Raw genomic sequence first — 21044 nt, forward strand, 5'->3', positions numbered from 1 at the left:
CAGAGACGTTCTTGGCGGTGGGACACCTCCGCATTGACCTGCGGCATCAGACTCTTGGAGTGGTAAGTCAGGTTACCTGGGGCCTTTTTACTCTTTTTTTGGGGGTGACTCGAACCATATTATTAATAGACTGTCATCTTGATAGATGGCGTATTAAATAAAAAACACAATATTGCAACAACTACAAGGGTATCTCCCTGGTAGTGTGGTTACAAGTAAGAAGCACAAATTGCATTGTTCTTTGTAGACATAGTTTCTTTTCAGTGAGTTATGAAAGCATTAACATCTCCTTTCCCTCGGAATAATGAGCTACGCCATGATTAACTATGTACCTATGTATCTCAAAGTGTTACAACAGAACAACGTCCCCTTAGGTTCCCCGGGTTAGGCAATTTTTTCCCTTATATCCGGGTAAGGTAAGTCTGATTATTTTCCTTTTTTATTAATACTTAGTAAAAAAACTGCACAAGTTATAATATTAGAGAGCGTATTTACACTGACTTCACAGGTGCTATGATTTCAACCACTTCTGAATGTACATGATGTTTGTTAAACGATTCCTAATATGAGGAGCATTGTTAGTCCTATTATGTTTGTTACTGCATGCTACACCAACTGAAAAAAATAGTGTGACCTTCTAACTTAAAATAGTTAACGGCTACTTTGAGGACAGCATGCTTTAGGCTATTTACCTCCTAAATGTGGGGCTTGTGGCACTTAATTAACCATAGACTGTAGGTCCTAATGAAGGCCGCTAACCTTATCCAACAAATTTAGGACATCCAGAACATGGTGACCATATAAACGATGACAGAGATACAAAATGTTCCTCCTTTATCCCCCTGTTTATTTATTTGTAATCGTGTCAGGACATCCACTAATAAAATTAATATATTAGGATAGTTCTAGGCAGTTTTAATGTTTTTCCTTCTTTCCATCTTTAGTTGATATGGAATATATCCTCCACTCTTAAAAACGATTCCTAAAACACCCCTCTCTCCCACACCTCGTGTGGGCGAGCCCACCTTGGACTCATTTGTGTCCAGGGTATAGGAAGCCCAGTAATGAAGCATGCCACCTCTTGATGTGGGTGAGGACCCTGCTTTTCCCAGAGAGATCTCTCTGTGTGGAGTAACAATAATGATTTTGAGATTACTGCAGAACCCTTTTGATGTGTGTACATATATGAATGGAGCATAAGGGTTTACCATTATTTACCTCTTGCCCTTTTGTGTGTAAGATAGTGTACTGAGGACACCTGTCATTTAATACAACTCGACAGTTCATAAAGCTTTCAAAAGTTCTAAAAGTCAATGGTGAAGAGGAATGTTGGTCTTAGGCATCTGAATGGCCTCAAGGTCAGCTGAGAAGAATGCATTGGAGAAGTCTGTAATATCCAGACACCAAGGAGTTTAGGTGAGTTTGTAAAGGTTCTCTATGCTTGATGAAATTGTCTTCAAGTCTCAGATAGAGAGTCTGACAAGGAGCAGCCCTGAATATGATGGGTTGACCACTAAATCTCTTATAACTAGGGGTGCGGGTAGTCAAGATTCATCACTTGACAGAAGAGAGGCTTCTGGTTAGTCGATAACAAATTAAGGGGCACATGCACTAAGCAATTTTGTGATCGCAAACAGTGAGATTTGCAATCTCAAAATAGCCTTTTCTGATGCATGTAACTTTTGGGAAATTCGCAATTTTATATTCGCAATTTTTTGTGATTCCCTAAATTGCAGATGTAAATAAGGAATCGCAATTTGCTGTTGCCTAATGCAGATGCAAGAAGCCTTTCCTAAATGCGAACTGTGCATTTAGGAAATGCTAATTACAATCACCTTCAAGTTGATGGTATTATGTGCATACTTTGAAAAATGCACAAATATGCATTTTTCAAAGTGCCATGTAGCGCACACATACCTTTAGGGCATGTGTGTGCTTTACATGTGCACCCTTGCATTTTTCTCAGGGCGCTTCAAGGGGCCTTAGGCCCCCGGGCAGCCTTGGCCTTGCATTCGGTATTTACGATTACCAATTTGGTAATCGCAATTAGCGAATGCAATAGTATTAATTCCTATGGGCCTGTAGGCCCATAGGAATGAATGGAGTCACAATACCTAATAGTGATTCACTATTTGCTGAATCACATTAGGTAATGTTAAGGAATCACACATTTTTTTGCGTTTCCTATATGCATAGCATTTTGCGTTTCCCAAATAGAAAATGCTTGATGCATGTGCCCCTAACAGTTTTGTGAGATATTTCATTCATAGACACCAAAGGAGATTTGAAGGTCTCTCTCTCTTTTCACAGAAGCCAGTGACAAGCTATCAGTGCCAGTGTGAAATGATTGTCATTTGGAACCACACATTAAAAGGCCTGGATGGTTCTGACCTCTCTAAAGATTTGTGAAACAAACAATGGTGAGGTATAGGCATATGCAAAAGCAGTTGCAGTAACCTAGGCTGAGCATGACCTTGGTAAAGATAAGTTTTGACAAAGTGCTCTGTGACCATAACATCTTCTGGCACTAACATTGATAAAGAAAAGAATAACACGATGCACAATTAATCGAAGAGCCAAGTTATAGGAGGTTTCCTAAATAGTAGACGGTATGAAATAATTTGTTGTTAAGAATGCTGTGCCACAGGGAAGGAGCCCATAGAGAAAAGGTTCTTCCCCTAACATGAGACTATTAAAAACCAGAGAAGAAGAGACAATTTAGTTTTTTTTGCAGATATTGATGGTGGAACATAGGTTCCACATTTAGTTGGTGGATAAACGATACATGACAAACTTTGCTCTAAGAGGAGATACCAGTTCCTCCACTCAAAATAAAGGCAAGGCACCCAGGTTGACATTTTTTCTGTTTTCCCCCCATTAAGGCTAATTCAATAGGTCTGCACCTGAGGGTGCTCTCATGAAAGACACAAGCTATTGAGGTCATCAGGTTCATCATCAAACCTGAGGTGGAGCTTCATATTGTTCGCATACATGTTGTAACAAATAGTAGGATTCGAGAATGCCAGCAAGAGGATGTTAAAGAAGTTGAATAATATTGGTGACATGGCAGGGTCATGGGCAAAGTCACATTTGATGTTAATTGTTCTGGAGAGGAGCCCACTTTAAGTTGATGGGATTCGTTTCGTAAGGAGGAGTCAAACCATGGCACAGGTCTGATGTAGTCTAAGGTGGAACTATTTCAGTCTTTCAATTGGCATTTGATGGTCGATGGTGTAGAAGGTAATGGTAGGTGGAGCTGAATCATTCTTCCCTGATATTTAAAAGTGTTGTCTCTGTCACCCTGCACAGTTTGAACCGTGATTATTAAAAGTCACTCAGGTGTCTATCTGTCTCTAGATGAGAAAGCAATTGACACTGGACAATAGATTCATATATCTCAACAACAAGGTAGGCCAGAGTTGGGCCTTTAGTTGGAAAGATTGTATGTGGTGGCTGTCTTTAGGATTGGCAAATAATTGCATTTTTGAGGTCTGAGAGATATCACTGTTAAAGAGTAATGCATTACTAGGCTTGTGATGGTCAACATCAGAACTGTGAGACTCAGGTATGGCGCATATTCTGCCGGTCATCTCCAGTGATCTCTCACTAACAATCGAGCGTAAACGGATGATGTGGCAATCTTTTCCGCCGATCCCTTGACAGTTCTCAATTTTGTTATCCATGATGCTGATCGATTTGGGGAATTTTCTGGCTATAAGCTGAATACGGCTACAAAACAGCTGCTCCTTAATTTTAAACCCAAACATCCAATAAAGGGTGTTTGCTCAACTGCCACATATTTGGGCATCCACTTGACCTCTCAGGTGGCACAAATAATCAATTTAAATTATGAACCTCTTTTAATATCCATACCAAAAAAGCTTAGGGTTTGTAAAAACTCGACAATCTCGATTATCGGCCACTGCAATATCATTAAAATGAATGTTCTTCCTAAATTTCTATTTCAGGCCATCCCTTTATGGGTCTCAAATTCTTTTTTTAAACAACTTGACAGAATCATCAGTAGTTCTATCTCGGGCTATCGAAGGGCCAGGCATGTAATTCGGTTAATTAAACTGCAGTACAACTATGATGGACTTTCACTGCCCGATTTTAGGCTTTTTTTCTGGGCAGCATTTGCTGAGCACCTTTGTAGCCCATTGACTGTTCCCAATTCTGACTCTGCTGATTTCTACTTCCGTTTTATTCTTAAATCAGATTTTAGACTTTTTATATAGACTAACAGATCCCAATGATTTCAAATGTGTGAGATTTAAGGTCATTCGGTACATAGTTGCTATCTGGTGGGAAATGTCCATCAAATATGTCTTTACCCTTATGCACCCAGATACACAAGTTTGGGATAATCCAATGTTTCCTGAGATTCTTCACAACCAGGCGTGTAGAACAGTCTCAGTATGGTGTTAACTCTCTCTGCAATATTTATGATCTTAATGGCCTTCATGCATTTGCTGGGTTTCAGGCATCTTCCAACCTTCCACATAGTTTATTTTTCAAGTATTAGAACACCACAGAAATTGCATACTAATATGGTATATTTAGCTCTCGCCTGGCATAATTCTAACAATATCACTACTCTTGCCACCAAGTAGTCTCAGGTCCTCTCAGATGAAGCCTCACCCTCTGAAATATGCTCAGCTTAGATACCATTGACAAATCTATATATTCAATATTTGAAATTACAACAATTCAAAACAATATGTTTTTTGTATTGCACACCAAATATATGTTAAATGGTTGGGGAATTGTTGGGGGTAGAAGACTAAATGTCCTAATGTGGTCTTTCAGCAGCTGATATCCTTCACATGTTTGCTGTCTGCTCTATGCTATACAAATTCTGCACAGGAGTCGTACAACTTGCTAGTTCTAGCACTGGCATTGGCATACAGCTTACACAATGGGAGATCATGCTAGGTTATAGATTACATCTAGCTCATAGGCCAAACAAGGCTAGTACGCAGAGGTACGCAGAGGCAACTTCTATTTATAATTATTATCACCGTACTAATCAAAACACTTCTTGACAAAACTGAAAAAGGAGTTTTCACCTACTACAATTGATATTGACTCTGAAAACATATATATATATTGCATATTACAAGAGAGAAGTCAATGCCTTGAAACGCTTGGGTAAAGAGTTTAATAGAGTGTCATTATATATATATATATATATATATATATATATATATGTCTAGAGAGTAATCCATAGGAGTACTAAATAAGTGTGCTTCTTTAACCTTTCTCCCTATGCAGGAATGACACACCAAATCCCAATGGAAGATATAAGAACTGACAGAAGAGAAGTACAGACTATCTCATTTTCAAGGCAATCTGTCTTTTATCCACTTCCCCTTTCCCCCCTGCTGTTGCCCTGAGACTACAGAAAATATACAGTGGACTCGGGTACTGGTGGAGGATCTTTGGGTATATCTTCAGTTCCTGTGGAATGTGATGTAGGCATCTTCTGACATCCCATTATTCCACCTGCACAGAAGATGGCGGAAGGTTTAGATTTAAAAGCTTTAGCTGGAGTTTTAGAAACTCCGCAGAACCAATTAACCGGTGCAGTAGAGGAAAATGAGATCCTAACAAGAGACCCATCTTATTAAGCAAAGAAATGAGGATCTAGTTACAGGAAAATCCCCAATGCCAGTTAGTTCAGAAGCTTATAAGAGGTCTACGACTTCCATGACATCAGACGTCGCCACCCAAGTAATTCATATAGTTTCCACAATTATTCCTTTAGCTAACCCCGAAAGATTTAGTGGAGACCTACATAAAGCTCAAGTATTTTTAACACAATGTTCTTTACATTTTTTATGTAGACCTGTAGTATTCACAGACGATCAATCAAAAGTTGCCTTCATGCTGTCTTATTTGAGTGGTGATGCTGCCTCATGGCTCTTATTTCACCGTAATGATCCAGCCCTATATGATATTGAACTATTTAAGACAGAATTTTTGAGAATCTTTGACAGAAGGTCAGCAAACCAAGCTACACAGGAATCATGATCTAATTGCTTACATAGCTGAGTTCAACAAGATAATTGTTGAAACAGAGTGGCCAGAAAGCAAATGAGCTGTAATTTTTTATCAAGGGCTCAAAGATGAACTTAACGACGCCTTGGCCCAAATTCCAAAACGCACAAAAAGCAATTTCTGAGTTGATTGATTTGGTCCTACAGATTGAACACCGGCAATTTGAAAGGAAGTCCGAAAAGAGAAGAGATTTCCGTCCTTTTACTCCTCAATTTGATAGGATTAAGAGTGAAGGTAGCAAGGCTGAATCTCATTCAAGTGAAGAGCCCATGCAAATTGGATCCATCAGAGGCCCTCTCTCCAAAGAGAAAAGAGAAGATCAAAAAAATTAGGTGTATATTGTGGAAATTCTGGCCATTTTGTGAAAGACTGCCCAAAAAAGCCCAAATCCAATCAGTCAGTAAAAGACAGATCCCACCAGTAGAGGGAGTTGCTCTGGTGGGAAATGATACAAAGTAAACTCCTGGATATCAACAGGTAGCTAACACTCTTCAGTCTGCAGCCCCTCATTTAATAGCTTCATTCACAGCAAGGTTTGGTCATTCAGAAATAAAGGAAGTATCTGTAATGATTGATTCAGGAGCCACAGGCAATTTTTGCTATTTAACATACACCAGAGAAGTTGAAATTCGATCAATCAAAAAGAACAACACTGAAGTGGTCAGAGCTGTTGATGGGACGGATTTAACCTCCGGACCGATAACAGAAGACAGTTCAAGATTTTTTAAGATCCAATCTAATTGACGCTCCTGAGTTTAAATTAATTCTGGGTCTGCCTTGACTGACAGAACACAATCCTAGATTTGACTGGGAGAAAAGAACTATTGACATGACTTCTGAATACTGCAAAGAACATTGCTTCCATAACAAAGCATCTAAGTTGGTGGGTTTGTCGGCTTCGGAATTAGCTCAACTTTCTAATATGATTCATGTATTGGATTTGAAGGGAGTCCCAGAAGAATACCTAGACTTGGCTCACGTTTTTGGTAAGAAGAATGCTGAAAAATGCTGCCTCATAGAGAATATGATTGCAAGATAGAGTTGGAACCAGAAGCAAATTCACCTTGTGGTCATATGTATGCTCTTACTGAGCCTGAGAATCAGTATCTCAAAACCTACCTAGAAGAATATCAAAGGAATGGATTTATTCAACCTTCTCAGTCTCCAGTATCATCCCCATTATTTTTCATACCCAAGAAGGATGGACGTCTTCGCTTGTGTATCAATTATAGAGCTTTAAATCAGGCTACAGTCAAGAATCAATATCTTCAGCCTTTGATTTCTGAAATGCTGGATCAAGTTAAGGGAGCGAAGGTTTACACCAAGTTGGATCTCAGGGGAGCATACCATCTGGTCAGGTTTGCCGAAGGTGATGAATGGAATACAGTATTCTGCACAAAGTATGGACTCTACGAATACCAGGTCATGCCAAACGGTTAATGCAATGCTCCGGCAGTGTTCCAACACTTTGTGAATGACATTTTGCAGGAATTTCTTGACAGTGTGGCAGTTGTCTATATTGATGACATTTTATTTTTCTCTGAAAATATGAGAGATCATGTGAAACATGTTGGAGCCATCCTATAGAGACTACCAGAAAATCATCTGTATGTAAAGCTATAACTGTGCTCTTTCCACACTGATCAAGTGGAATTTTTGGGATTTATCCTGTATGCAAACGGAGTTGAGATGGATCCATCCAAGATTGAGGTCATAAGAAAATGGCAAACCCCAAGGAATATAAAAGAAATAAAAAGTTTTATTGGATTTGCCAAGTTTTATCAACAGTTCATACCAAACCTTTCCTCTAAGGTCAGTCCTATCACCCAATAATTGAAGAAGGGAGTGAAATTCTTGTGGACCGATGAAGCAGAGCAGGCTTTTAAAACACTGAAAGAGACATTTAGCACCGCTCCCCTTTTGATGCATCCGGATCCTGAAGATGCCTTCTAAGTCAAGACTGACACCTCAGATTGGGCTACTGAAGGAGTACTTCAGCAAAGGGACCAGAAGACTGGTCAATTGCATCCTGTAGCCTTTCGATCCAGGAAACGTACTGCACCTGAAATCAACTATTCCATTGCCGATAAGGAACTGCTGGCAGTCAGGGATGCTTTTCAAGATTGGCCTTGGAGACAAACTTGGTGATGGTCTTTACAGATCATCCTAATCTTCAATTTTTTAAGTTCGCCAAAACACTTACTCCTCGTCAGTTAAGATGGTCTTTGTATTTTTCAGGATTCCAATTTTGTGATCACTTACAAGCCAGGAGCCACAAATGGTAAGGCAGATGCTTTATCACAAATGAATTTGACTGATGAAGTCAAGATTCCGCAGACTGAACCCATCATTCCATCTGAGAAATTCATTTGTGCTACTTAGTTTACAGATTTGATCGCAAAGGTGCATGCAGCTCTATCAGTGAACAACATTGAAAATTGGGAAAAGGAGGATTCGAAAAGAAAGATCATGAATGATCTTCTATACCACCAGGATGCCTTATACTTACCTACAGAGACTCTACAACAATTGGAATTAAGAAGTTGTCATGATTATCCTATGGCAGGACATAAAGGAACAAAAAAGACCATGGATTAGTTAAGAGGCATTTTTGGTGGCCGGGCATGGTCGCTCACATAAGAAAGTATGTGGCAAAGTGTAGGCCTGGGCCAAAAATTAGTTCTGTTCACGGAAATTGCGATAATTTGGCATTTTCGCGTTCCGCGGAAAGCGCGAAAATGTCAAAATATCCGCATTCCGCAGCTTAGCGATAATTTGTTTCTTGCTCGCGCTGTAAAATTATACATTCTCGCGTGCGCACGATCGCCTTACCTGAATCCCCGCGTTCGCCTTCAAGTTTTCCTGATCCGGTCGCGTTCTCCACGAGATGTTGGATTGCTGGTAGCCATTTGCGCTGTCTCACGACAGTTCGCGCCCGCAGTAACGTCATGCGTCACGAGATCACGTCTTTCTTCTCGCGATCATGCACCGCGAGACAAGTGAAAACAAGATGGCCGCGCCCGCGAGCAACCGCATGGGATAGTTGGCGAGCCGCGACCACGAAGAAAATACCGCGAACGGGCGGGAAAAAAACTTCTGCATCTTCACGATATTTCCGCGTATTTGCGGAGATTTTTAACATTTTCGCGATAATTTGCGAAAGTGAATTTCGCAAATTCAGCCAACCCCTAGCAAAGTGTAAGAGTTGGATAAAAGGAAAACCTAGACGACAAGCCCCACAGGGGTTGTTACAGCCTTTACCTAATGCCCCCCATCCATGGCACATTGTGTGAATGGATTTAATAGTGGAGCTCCCTTCCAGTAAGGGCTACAACACAATTTTAGCTTTTGTTGATTCCTTCTAAAATGAAGTCATTTTATTCCACTAAAGACCATTCCAACAAATAAATAACATATAACACAACGCAATACGATAACATGTCCCACCCATTAAAATTTTAAAAAACAGTGTTACTTACATTTTTGTAGTCATACAGAGGAAACTCCATAACTATCCAAATGGAAAAATGATCCATAAATATTAAATAAAAATCAGAATTAAACTAAAATTCCAAAGAAATAATAATCCATTGAGATTATTTAAAACCATAAAAAAATTCGAATTTCAAAAAATGCTCTAGGAAAATAAAAACTTCAAAGAAAATACAAATAACTCCAGTTAAAATATAAACAAACCTATTTTCTTGAGAAAAAGTTTAAAAAGTCCACAACAATTTAAATGAAATACTTGTAAATGAAGCACAAAACACCCACCCAGACAACATTTAAACCCCATAAATATTACCATACAATATACAATGTATAAAACCACAGAAATAACCCACGCTAAACCGATAAATAAAAAAAACTGAGTTTTACGGAACTTACCTACCACAACTACAACACATTTCTATCACTAACCAAAAAAAAATAATAAACACCATCCTAAACTAACTAAAGTAATCCTGTATGCAACCATCAATCAATCAAGGATTTATAGAGCACACTACTCACCCGTAAGGGTCTCAAGGCGCTGGGAGGGGCGTTGATTTTGTCTTCTGAAGAGCCAGGTCTTGAGGTCCTTTCTGAAGACTTGCACTGTAGGGCTTTGTCTGATGCTGAGGGGGAGTTCGTTCCAGGTCTTGGTTGCGATGTAGGAGAAGGATCTGCCCCCTGTTTTGGCTCTGTGAGTGTTGGGGATTTCGGCAAGGGCTAGGTTGGTGGAGCAGAGGTTTCTCTTGGGAGCATGGAAGGATATTCTTTCGTTGAGCTATTGGGGTCGATGTTGTGGAGGGATTTGTAAACATGTGTGAGCAGCTTGAAGGTAACTCTCTTTTTGACGGGGAGCCAGTAGAGGTCACGGAGGTGTTGGGTGAGGTGGTAATGTCGTGGGATGCTGCATTCTGGACAGTCTAGAGTTTACAAAGGAGTGATTTGTTGATTCCGGAGTAGAGCACGTTTCCGTAGTCCAGCCTGCTGGTGGTGAGTGCCAGGCTGACGGTCTTCCTGGAGGCGGGGAGGATCCACTTGAAGGTCTTGTGGAGTATGCAGAGGGTGTTAAAGCATGTGGAGGACACTGTGTTGATCTGTCGGTTCATGGTGAGTGAGGAGTAGAGTATGATGCAGAGATTGCGGACGTTGTCGGTGGGGGTGGGAGGGTTTCTGAGGGGGGGGTCACCAGGTGTCATCCTATGCGGCGGGGTGGATCCGAGGATGAGGACTTCTGTTTTCTCAGAGTTGAGCTTCAGGCAGCTGCTGCTCACCCAGAATGCAACGTCCTTCATTCCTTCTTGGAAGCTGTGTCTGGTGATGTTGGTTTGCTTGGTGAGGGAGAGGATGAGCTGGGTGTCGTCGACGTAGGATACTATGCGGAGTCCATGTTTTCTGACGATGGTTGCAAGGGGGCCATGTAGATGTTGAAGAGCTTGGGGCTGAGGGAGGATCCTTGAGGTACTCTGCATCTGATCACCGTGGGCTCGGAGAGGATGGGCGGGAGTCTTAATCTTTGTGTTCTGACAGAGAGGAAAGAGAAAATCCAGTCTAAGGCAGTTCCCTGTATGCCAGCATCATGGAGTCTAGTGGCTAGTGTGCATGGGAGACGGTGTCGAAGGCTGCTGAGAGGTTTAGTAAAATGAGGGCTGCAGTGTGGCCTTGAATGAGGAGGGTGTGGATGTCATCAGTGGCGGTAATGTGGTTGCTGCGGAATCCAGATTGAGATGGCTCGAGAATGTTGGTTGTTTTTATGAAGTGCATTAGCTGGGTGTTGAGAATTTTTCTCGATGACTTTGGCTACCAAGGGGAGGAGAGAGATGGATCAGTAGTTCTTGAGGTCCGTCAGGTCTGCGGAGGGCTTCTTAAGGAGGGGTTTGACTTTGGCGTGTTTCTAGTCTGTTGCGAGGCAGAGGCGGCCCTGTGGAAGATGTGTGGCAGACAGGGGTCAGTGGGTGCTCTGAAGTGGATGTCCTTCATAGTATTTGCGGTGTCTTCTGTGGTGACGGGTCTAGGTGAGGAGGGTTGGCTGGGTGGCGTAGCTGGTGGATGGTGTTGGGTCGATGCCTTGGTCATGGAAGTTGTGGTAGAGTGTCCTAATCTTCTGGTGGAAGAAGGAGCTGAGTTTGTTGCAGAATCCCTGGGAGGGAGGGACCTTGGTGGTCTCAATGTGGGGTCTGGTGAAATCTTATATGATGGCGAAGAGTTCCTTGAAGTTGTGGGAGTTGGAAAGGATTCTGACCTGAATGAAATTCTCTTTGTTGATCTGATGTATTGATGGTGTGCCATGGTGGCGGCCCTGTAGGCGGTGCATGCTTCTGGGGTTTTGCTGTTGCCCCATGCTTTCTCCAGTCATCGGCACAAGTGCTTGGATTCTCGGAGGTCCATGGTGAACCAGGTGGCTTTTGTGTTGTCGTCTGACGGATTTCTGAAGGGGGACAGTGTTGGTCGCAGTTGGCGATCCATTGGTGAAGGTCGTTGGCTGCAGTGTTGTCGCCTGTAGTGGTAGGGGGAGGAGTGGGGCTGAGGGTCGAGGTGAGGTGCTCTTCAGTGATCCTGCTCCAGTTTCTACGTAGGACGTGTAGGCTTGTGTGCGGTGGGTTTCGAGAAGAAGTGGACGCAGTGGTGGTCCACCCAGGGACGTTCCGTGGTGTGACTGAAGCAAATGTTGTTTCCCCCAGTGAAGATGAGCTCAAGAGTGTGTCCCGCCATGTGGGTGGGGGTGGAGATGAGTTGCTTCAGTCCAATGTTGGTGAGGTTCTCTAGGAGAGTGGTGGAGTTGGGGTCGCTGAGGTTGTCTAGCTAGAAATTCTGATCTCTGAGCGGTACGAAGTATATGGAGGCAACAGCGTGGGGAGCGATGTAGTCTGCAATGGTGTTGGTGAAAAGGAAGTGGGGTCCGGGTGGTCTGTAGGTGAGTGTTCCATGGGGGATCATTCTGGGGTTGGGCTGGATCTTGAAGTGCATGTGTTCCATGGGGTGCGAGACATCGCTCTAGATGGAGGTTGTCAGTCAGTGGGAGCTTTTGTGGATGATGGCGAGGCCTCCTCCGGGGCGGCTGGGGCGGTCTTTCCTCAGGATCTCGTATCCTTCGAAGATGGCGGTTGCGATGTCAGGAGCAGAGGTGGCATTGGTCCAGGTCTCTGTGAAAAAGGCGAAGTCGGGCGAGAGGGTGTTGAGTAGGTCCCAAACTTCTACTGAGTGTCTGTGCAGGGAGCGCACATTGAGGAGGATGCAGCTTAGGGGTTTGAGTGCGCTGGCGTCCGGTGGGTTGGCGGTAGGTGTGTGGGTCCAGAGGTGGATGAAGGTGCGGTGGCAGTGTCAGCAGGAGAATGGGCCTTGGGAGTTGCTCGTCATCGAGCACTTGCAGATGTTATTGCATCCAGGGTTGAGTGTGAGGAGAGTGCTGGAGTCATAGTGGGGTTGGAGGCGCAGCGTTTGCCATTAAGTAGGTCTCGGGGAAGGGGGAGCAGCTGGGAGGCGGGAACATGCGGGGGAGGTGGTATGGGGGCAGCAGTGGCAGGAAACAGTGAAAACAGAGAAAAGGGAACAGAAGGCAGAATCACAAATGGCAAAAAAGAGAAAGACAGAAAAGACAGGCAAACAGAAAAAGGCTGACAAACACGAAGCGGGCCAGCAGAAGAGCAGGCTATTCCACTGCACCACCAGGGATGTGGCGCAGGCAGGAGCCTGCGGGTTGAGGAGGGCCTTGAACACCTACCTTGGAACCAGAAAGGCGCTGGGGGCAGTGCCTTAATGACGGAACTTCACAAGGTTAGAGCAGTTTTCCTGACCAGGAGGTCAGAGGTCTTACTCAACCCGAACATTAAAACCTCACAAAGTATTGTCAGACTAGGAGAATGGGAAAGGGGAATCATGACCAAATGCTTCCAGGAACAGTGTACTATAACAAAGATAGGGTATAAATTAACAATGTAGAGAAGAAGGTCATTAAAAAGACTCAAACCCCATTGAAAAAATTCAAAAATAAAACCATATTTCTTAATATTTTATTATATGAAAATATTGTACAAAATTTTGAAAATTGTATAAATTGTACATGTACCAAGAATGTAAACCTGTATTAAAAAGCAGTATGAATAAACATTTTAAAAATAAGCAATTGTTGTTATATTAAAACTGGTGTGGAATATACTATTTATGAAATAAACTATATATATATATATAGAAAATGTATTTTGTGTGTGAGAAATGTTACAAATATATCCATGTAAAAAACTTTAAAAAATGTAAAATATTTAACTTATGTTGAAAAGTATTGAACAATACAAAAAAGAGATATATGTTTAAAAATTTTCATTTTGATATAAATGTGTGACTAAACAATTATTTTGAAAAATGTATGACAACGTATGTTGAAAAGCAAGTAAAAAAAACAAATGTATAAAAACATAAGAAAAATACAACTGTGTATGTTACTAAAATGACTACATGCAATAAATAAAACTTAATTTATAAAAACTGTGCAGCATGTTGTATTTTAACTTGGTAACATAAAATAGGAAACAAAGCATTGTATTAAAAAAATTACATTTACAAATAAAACAGCTTTTACCTGTGGAACCTACAAACCACAAAATAAAACAAAAAGTTACTTATAAACCTAGGAAACCACAAAATAAAACAAAAATTGGCAATGCTTAAATAAAGAATGTTTCTTCCTAACATATGTTAAAACGCCATAAACCAAGTGTTCAACATACAAGAGTTCAAATTAAATATTCTAACTCCAAACTAAAATACATTGTAGGAAATGTTAAACATTGAAAGGTGTAGATTTACTAGTCCCACATTCCAAAGTGAGCCGGAAAGTGTTGGCGTCTAAGTGGGATAAACGTATTACTCCCACTCCAGTCTCCAACGCATTGGTTGAACCGTTGGACTTTGAGGGCTGTCATTCAAATGTATGCCCCACTGTCGAAAGCGTTTCCCTTTAAGGGGGGTAGATTTATTATTCCCGTTCCAATCTAAACCACATTGGGCAAAGTGCTGTAGTTTGAGGGGGTTTATTTACTATTCCTCAAATACTTCAGTCTAAAAATAGACTGTAAACAAAACAATGAAAAGCTCTTGTAATATTTAAAAGTGTCAAAATATTAATTCAATTGAAAAACATTTATTGACAAAACCTAATCAACATTTTATTGAATCAACATATTAATGACTTCAAAAAATTAATAGATTAAAAAATAGAACATTATTAAATTACAAAAAAACTTAATATAAATTGATTGAAATATATATTTGATCATTATCATAAATTAATACATAATAAATAAAATTTACCAAAAGAGTATTTATAAACTGAAATCGAAAATAATTATCTTAAATTAAATAAATCTACATCTATGTCAAATTTAAATGTGTTTATTAAAATGGCAAGTAATGCCTAAGAAAGAACTGTAAAAAGTAGAAAAAAGAAATTGTCATGGTAGAAATGAGATCTATATCCACTAAATCATAGGGAACATCATATTACCCTATCGATAGTACACAGTCCTATTTTTATTCATGAGAACCTCATGCAAAAAACTGTACATATACCACGGAGACATTTTCTGAAAAAATTAATCATTGCTTTTGTTGTTCTTTTAAAACATACAAACATTTATATACAAAAACATTTCCATCACAAACAAACACAAACCAAATTCATTAGTTACCTATACCCACTTGATTAAAAAATAATCAGTGTTTACGGACTAAATCAAGGCAATACACTGTAAGGTAGTCCTCTATGCACACCCGGTTACTAAACCTCTAAAGGCCTAATTTCTAGTGTGCTTAAACCAATGATTATTTTTTTCAGAAAATGTCTTGTTTGGTATGGTGCAAAACATTAATAAATCTGGACCTTAACCTCCATTATAGTAATGTGAGAAGGATTCTTTGTAATACTTATATGGAACTATTTACCATCTACCTGAAACTATTGTATTACAGCATACCCTATACGTGTATTGCATCTCATATAATTATATGTTTATGCACTTAATAAAATAATTTGAACAGTAAAATCTAGTTATGTAATCCTCACGTGATGAGCAAGCTTTTGTAGATCGGCCTCCAACCCCTCACATAATGTACAGTTTTCCATTCTTCTCAGGTAACTTGATGCTATAAATGCCAATACATACAATCAACTTGAAAAATATCTTAACATTGGTCTGCAATTAGTTTTTTTGAATGGTTTGTCTTGTCTTTATATCCCCATAAGTAAATATAAAGATCACTGGAATATTTTATTGTATGGTTTAAAAACATAAATTTTAAGATTTGTTTGCTCCCCACAGTACTCACAACAATACTCAGGAGCAAAGAGGACCGCCAATCCCCCCCACATCTTTGCTGTGGCTGATATAGCCCACCAGTCAATGGTGACATACAGATCAGATCAGGTAATGATTTCTGTATTCTTATAATGTGATAAAATGTGACATGCACATTGGGATAAAAATGTGTGAAGTAAAATCTGTGCTTACTCCACAGTGCATTGTCATTTCTGGAGAAAGCGGTGCTGGAAAAACCGAGAGTGCACATCTTCTGGTGCAACAACTAACGATCCTTGGAAAGGTATGTGACTTATTTTTTATAGGTTGCTACAAATCATTTTTACATTTACCTGACACTGATTTATCATAGAGAGGTTAGTTTATTTGAGTTACAGGGTGGTATTTCAATACTCTTTGCCATGTACTCATGTATTATATAGGTTTTGTTTGGTAAGGGTAACATGGGAAAGGCTTGGAGATAGCTTCATAGGTGGAGTCATTTGGAATGTGACCATGCCTTTTATTGACTACTGTGAATGTTTATAGTTCCAGTGACCAAATTATCTGAATAAATTCTGAGATGTCAGTTGTGAGAGTTGTAGCATTTATATTTGTTGGACAGATTTATTTTTGAATATATTAATACCAAATGATGTAAATCACTATACTATCTTTTAAAGTTCTGCGCTATTGTAAACATAGTGTCTCAGAATAATGTCATAACTAAATACTAGCTGAGTTCTGTGTCATGATATGCAACAATAAGTATGCCATGACTATTAATGCCAATAAGAAATATGCCCTCATAAATGTTTTACCTGGAAATATGCCTCAAATGTGACGCTTCAAGAATAATCCTCAACAGAAATAAAGTGCCATTGTAAAAATCACTGTAATAAAGTATTTTCAGACACCTGGTAGGGAAGTGGAGTTTACACTATGGATAGTGCAGCCATATTTGAGCAGTGTCTGAGTTGCCACTATGTCCAAGCAGTGTGACTTCAAAACATAAAATGGTTACTTTTTCTTTGAGGAATTCCCTTTGGTACCTTGTTTCAAGTAGCAATCCTGGCTCAAGAGCGTGTGCATGTGGTACATTTTATTTCTTTAGTTGCATTTTCATAGAGTGCTGCTCAGCAAGTCAAAATAGGTGTCAGAGTGCTTTAAATAGATGAAATGTAGATTGCAGAACTTCCCGTACAGATTAAAACATCCTGCCACCTCCATACGCTGAATCAGGCCCAAAGTCTCCATGCTTTTCAGCAGGGCCTACACCTTCAACTGTCTGTTGCTTGAGTGAATGCAAAAGGTTGATGGTTGGCCTCACTGAAAGGTTTCTTCTTCAGGTTTAAAAACTTTTTTGTAGGTATGATATCTTCAGCAGGGCACACATGAAGGCCTTAGCTGGCTACGATCCCGAAAGGTTTGATATGTTGAGCAAAGTAGTCCTACTGTGACCACAAGTGTATGGGTAAAAACACACTTTTTACTTAATTGGCCACTGAAAACCAAAGCATGTGGATCTGCTTTATAAGAAAAGTTAAAAAAAAATGTAGAGTAATGCCTACCGATCAGATTATCTGATTTCCATGTGTTTTCAGTAACTGTTCTGTGGGGAAAGATTTGTAGCAGATGTGTTTCCAAAATCGCTGTAATTGGGCACTCTATAGTGTAAATGTGGCCTACTGACAAGCCTTGAACTAACTCATTTGTTGTTCTCTCAGAAATGCTTTCCTTGTTATCAAAACGTATCAGGATGAGCAGGTGCTAATTAAGGGCGATTTTCAGGGACAGGACTTGAAGGATGGTCATATTTGAGAATTCAGAATAATACAGTGTGTCTTTAATTTTACTGCTAAGCCACCACTAAACAAAACTAAGACATTGTTTTAAAATAGCCAACAACAGGACCTATATTTTGCAGATTCCTATGCTCCACATGGCCTCATAGAGTGTAAAAGCCCATTGGCACGCTCCTGCTCTTTTTGTCTTGAGCAATCCACAGAAGGAGGAAAACGAGTCAAATTCTTGAAACATCTGGAATACTGGGACTGCATCATAAAGATAACTACATAGATAAAGATAAATAGATAATAAAAACAAACAATTTAGGAACTGGGAATTATGATTTTCCTACAACTTACTATGGGAAAATCTCATGTTCAATCACTCCATGGAGATTTGACCCATGTGCTGGTTTAAAGCCCAAATTCTTTCATCCCAAACATACAAAAGGAAGGAGGCTGGACGCAAAAATAAACAAATCTGGGCAAGGTTGATGGTAATGCACAACTGGCCTTTTTTTCTAAACCTGTCTTATGCTTTTTCTACCAGAAAACACCAAAATTATTTTGGTCCTTTTCACAAAAGAGCTCTGGGAATGTGAAACCCGAGCATGTCCTTGATCCAAAAAAGCCAATATGGTTGTCAAAGTTAGAGAAAGAAAACAAATTAAGCTTTTACCAAAAGCTTGGACATTCAGTAACATGAGTGGAACAATCCTAGTTAAAGAATAAATTAGGGCATTCACCAAGCATAACAAAAGCTCTTGGTGCCACACTGGAAAAATAGGAAAGTAGTATTTGTTTGTTTAGCAATTTGTAAATTGGCTCTTTGATCTGACACTGTTATAGAAGAAATGCCCAATGCAGCTAACTCGGGCAACATGTGGCATGTTAGTACCAGCCACTTTATGATTGCATTGGTATACTAAAGGAAAAATCCCAAGTAAGGAGAACAACTATTGTTAAAGCTGAAATGAAGAAGTCTTTAAATGACGGAATAGTCAGTCATAGGAAATCTCCAGTATCATTTATTTGGCTCCTGTTGCAGCAGTGGAGTCTCTGAGCATTCTCACATTTCACAAATTGCTCAGCTTATAAACATTGGTAGTCACATAGGAAATAGTTAAAAACAATGATCTCAGCAAAACTTTATCATAAATCACAAAGGTTCATTGAGAAATCCAGCTGCAACAGGAGGATTTCAGACAGCTTGCCATTTATCAGTAACAACAGTTGATTATTTATCTCCTTTCTTGCAATGTCTGGTTACACTTTAAACAAACAATTATTCACTTACTTTGACAACACAATGGGGAGTTTGTAGTATTTATAACTAATCTTATGAGAACATCTGTGCAGCTTCTGCTTCCTTACTGGCTCCCAGGCCCTGGTGATAGTTTACAAAAACAAGTGAGAGATAAATGCTTCCCTTTAGTGATCTTTGGAAGGGAAGGAAAACATTCTGCAGTCAAACTTTTCCTTAGGCATATAATTCAGATAACCTTTCCATGAACCCAGATTCACTCAGCTAAACTAGAAAAATATGTTTGTCCCGAAAATATGTTCATGTAAAGGATACAGAATTGTGAAAAAAAGCAATATTAAACAGGACTATTTCTCTCAAACCTCCCTTTGAATGCCCTTTTACACGAGTATTCACTCTATCTCTATCTGCATAATCCAAATATTTTCATGCTAATCGGGGTTTATCTAGGACTCCATAGCTTTGCTGAGATACATGCAGGTAATATATTTATGAGAAAACATACTGTTACCAATATTGCCAAGCACATAATTAGCCCTTTCAATAACTACTAACCCCAAGATCCAAAGAAGGACTCCAAATCATCCCAGGAAGGTATTTTGGTTGCCACATGCACTTAATGCCCAATATCATGCAGACTTTTCAATGCTTTATACACACTTGGTGCAATATCTAGAATGTAAAGGCAACACTCTCTTTTAATAATCCTACAGACTCCACCCTTCTGAGGTAATATCATGTCTAAAACCAACTGGCGTTGTCGAACCATGGACCTTATAGCAATCATTTCTACTATTAGGTTTCCCAATGCTGCTAAGGTTTCATTTATAGTTGCCTCCAGTAATCTAATCAATTGTCTTATTTGTCTGGAATTTAGAGCTACTCATTGGTATTACCCCTTTTCCTAGGTCACTGATGTTTTGAGCTGCTGTGTCTGTCTGGAATTATGGTTTACCAATGTATGTTATCGTAAGTCTTTGATTGGTTGGTGTCATATGGTAGGGAATACCCATCTGATGTATCAGGAGCTTCCCCAATCTTTTGGCAGCCAGATGTATACTCTTGCCCCACATATAAAATGCACTTGTTTTCCCAGGTACATGAGATAGCCTAATAAAGAGATGTTGCCTATGTAAAAGTACTGTTCACATTCAGTGTTTCCTACTTCTCTTCGTTCATCAATTAACAGATGTTCCCCATTAATCTCAGCCTTTATTTTCAGAGGTGCATGAACAGGAGGGGCTGTACAATTATATAGTAAATCCAGAAATTTGCTATAATGTGTTGTTTATTATTAAGGGTTCTTCCTTTTTTTCTGACATAGCCCATTCTATACACCATAAGGGATAGTTACCTGTCTATTTCATTCTGATAATTTTATTGTGGATGGTGTAATTTTTTTCTGCTCTGTCCCAAAAGTAAGGGTCTTAAATAAAGATCAAAATGCATAACCTGATGAGCTAAATGGTAGAGGCATATGTAACAAATGGGAACCCCTTTTCACCACAGTAGGCATCTACATACATTTCCAGTAGGCTGAAATATTAATTTCTTTATGGTATGCATCCATCATTTGTATTACAGCATTGTCTCCATACTCACCATGATGATACTGGTGAAAGTCAATTGCCGGGCCAGCGGTTATTACAAGCTGAACTTCCTTTTTCCCAGTGGGGGCCATTATTTCATATATCACAATTGCAGGAAAAAAGACCAAACAGAGCAAAGAAATCACAAGCATAAGAAGACAAGAGAAGCTTAATAGTCTCTTTTTTAACTCCCTCGTATATCTCTCCATAATTGTATATCCTTGTATTCAGTACTGTTTATTAAGTTTTAACAACACACTTGGATTTTGGATTTTTATTTTCAATTCACCAGATTCATAACAATCACAAGGCCTCCAGAGATTACTAGCACATGTGAGGCTCTTAGTCCAGTCCACTCTTTCAAGACTTTTGTTTGGATTCAGAACATTGTCTTATAGTCTTGGATGCAAGTCATTTCTGGAATTGTCAGTATGCACTGCTTGTGGTATACTAGATATGCCCTCTGTCCGTTCTTGACACATCCATGCAGGTGTTCTCTTCACATGCTGACATGTATCCAGTTTTTTATGTCCCTGGCATTGCACAGCTATATTAGTAACCAGCA

The 21044-nt window shown here is 39.8% G+C and overlaps 1 protein-coding gene across 1 annotated transcript in view; it reads left to right on the forward strand.

The window, feature by feature from the left end:
- Positions 1-21044, forward strand: part of MYO3A (myosin IIIA) — a 1336625-nt gene that overhangs the window by 306422 nt on the left and 1009159 nt on the right. Inside the window, exons 12-13 of the mRNA XM_085630108.1 lie at positions 15864-15968; positions 16060-16143. Of these exons, the coding sequence (XP_085486234.1) occupies positions 15864-15968; positions 16060-16143 (189 nt within the window). The remainder of the gene's footprint in view (positions 1-15863; positions 15969-16059; positions 16144-21044) is intronic.

Source organism: Triturus cristatus, chromosome 10 (assembly GCF_964204655.1).
Source record: "Triturus cristatus chromosome 10, aTriCri1.1, whole genome shotgun sequence".
In the NCBI taxonomy this organism is placed as follows: Eukaryota; Metazoa; Chordata; class Amphibia; order Caudata; family Salamandridae; genus Triturus; species Triturus cristatus.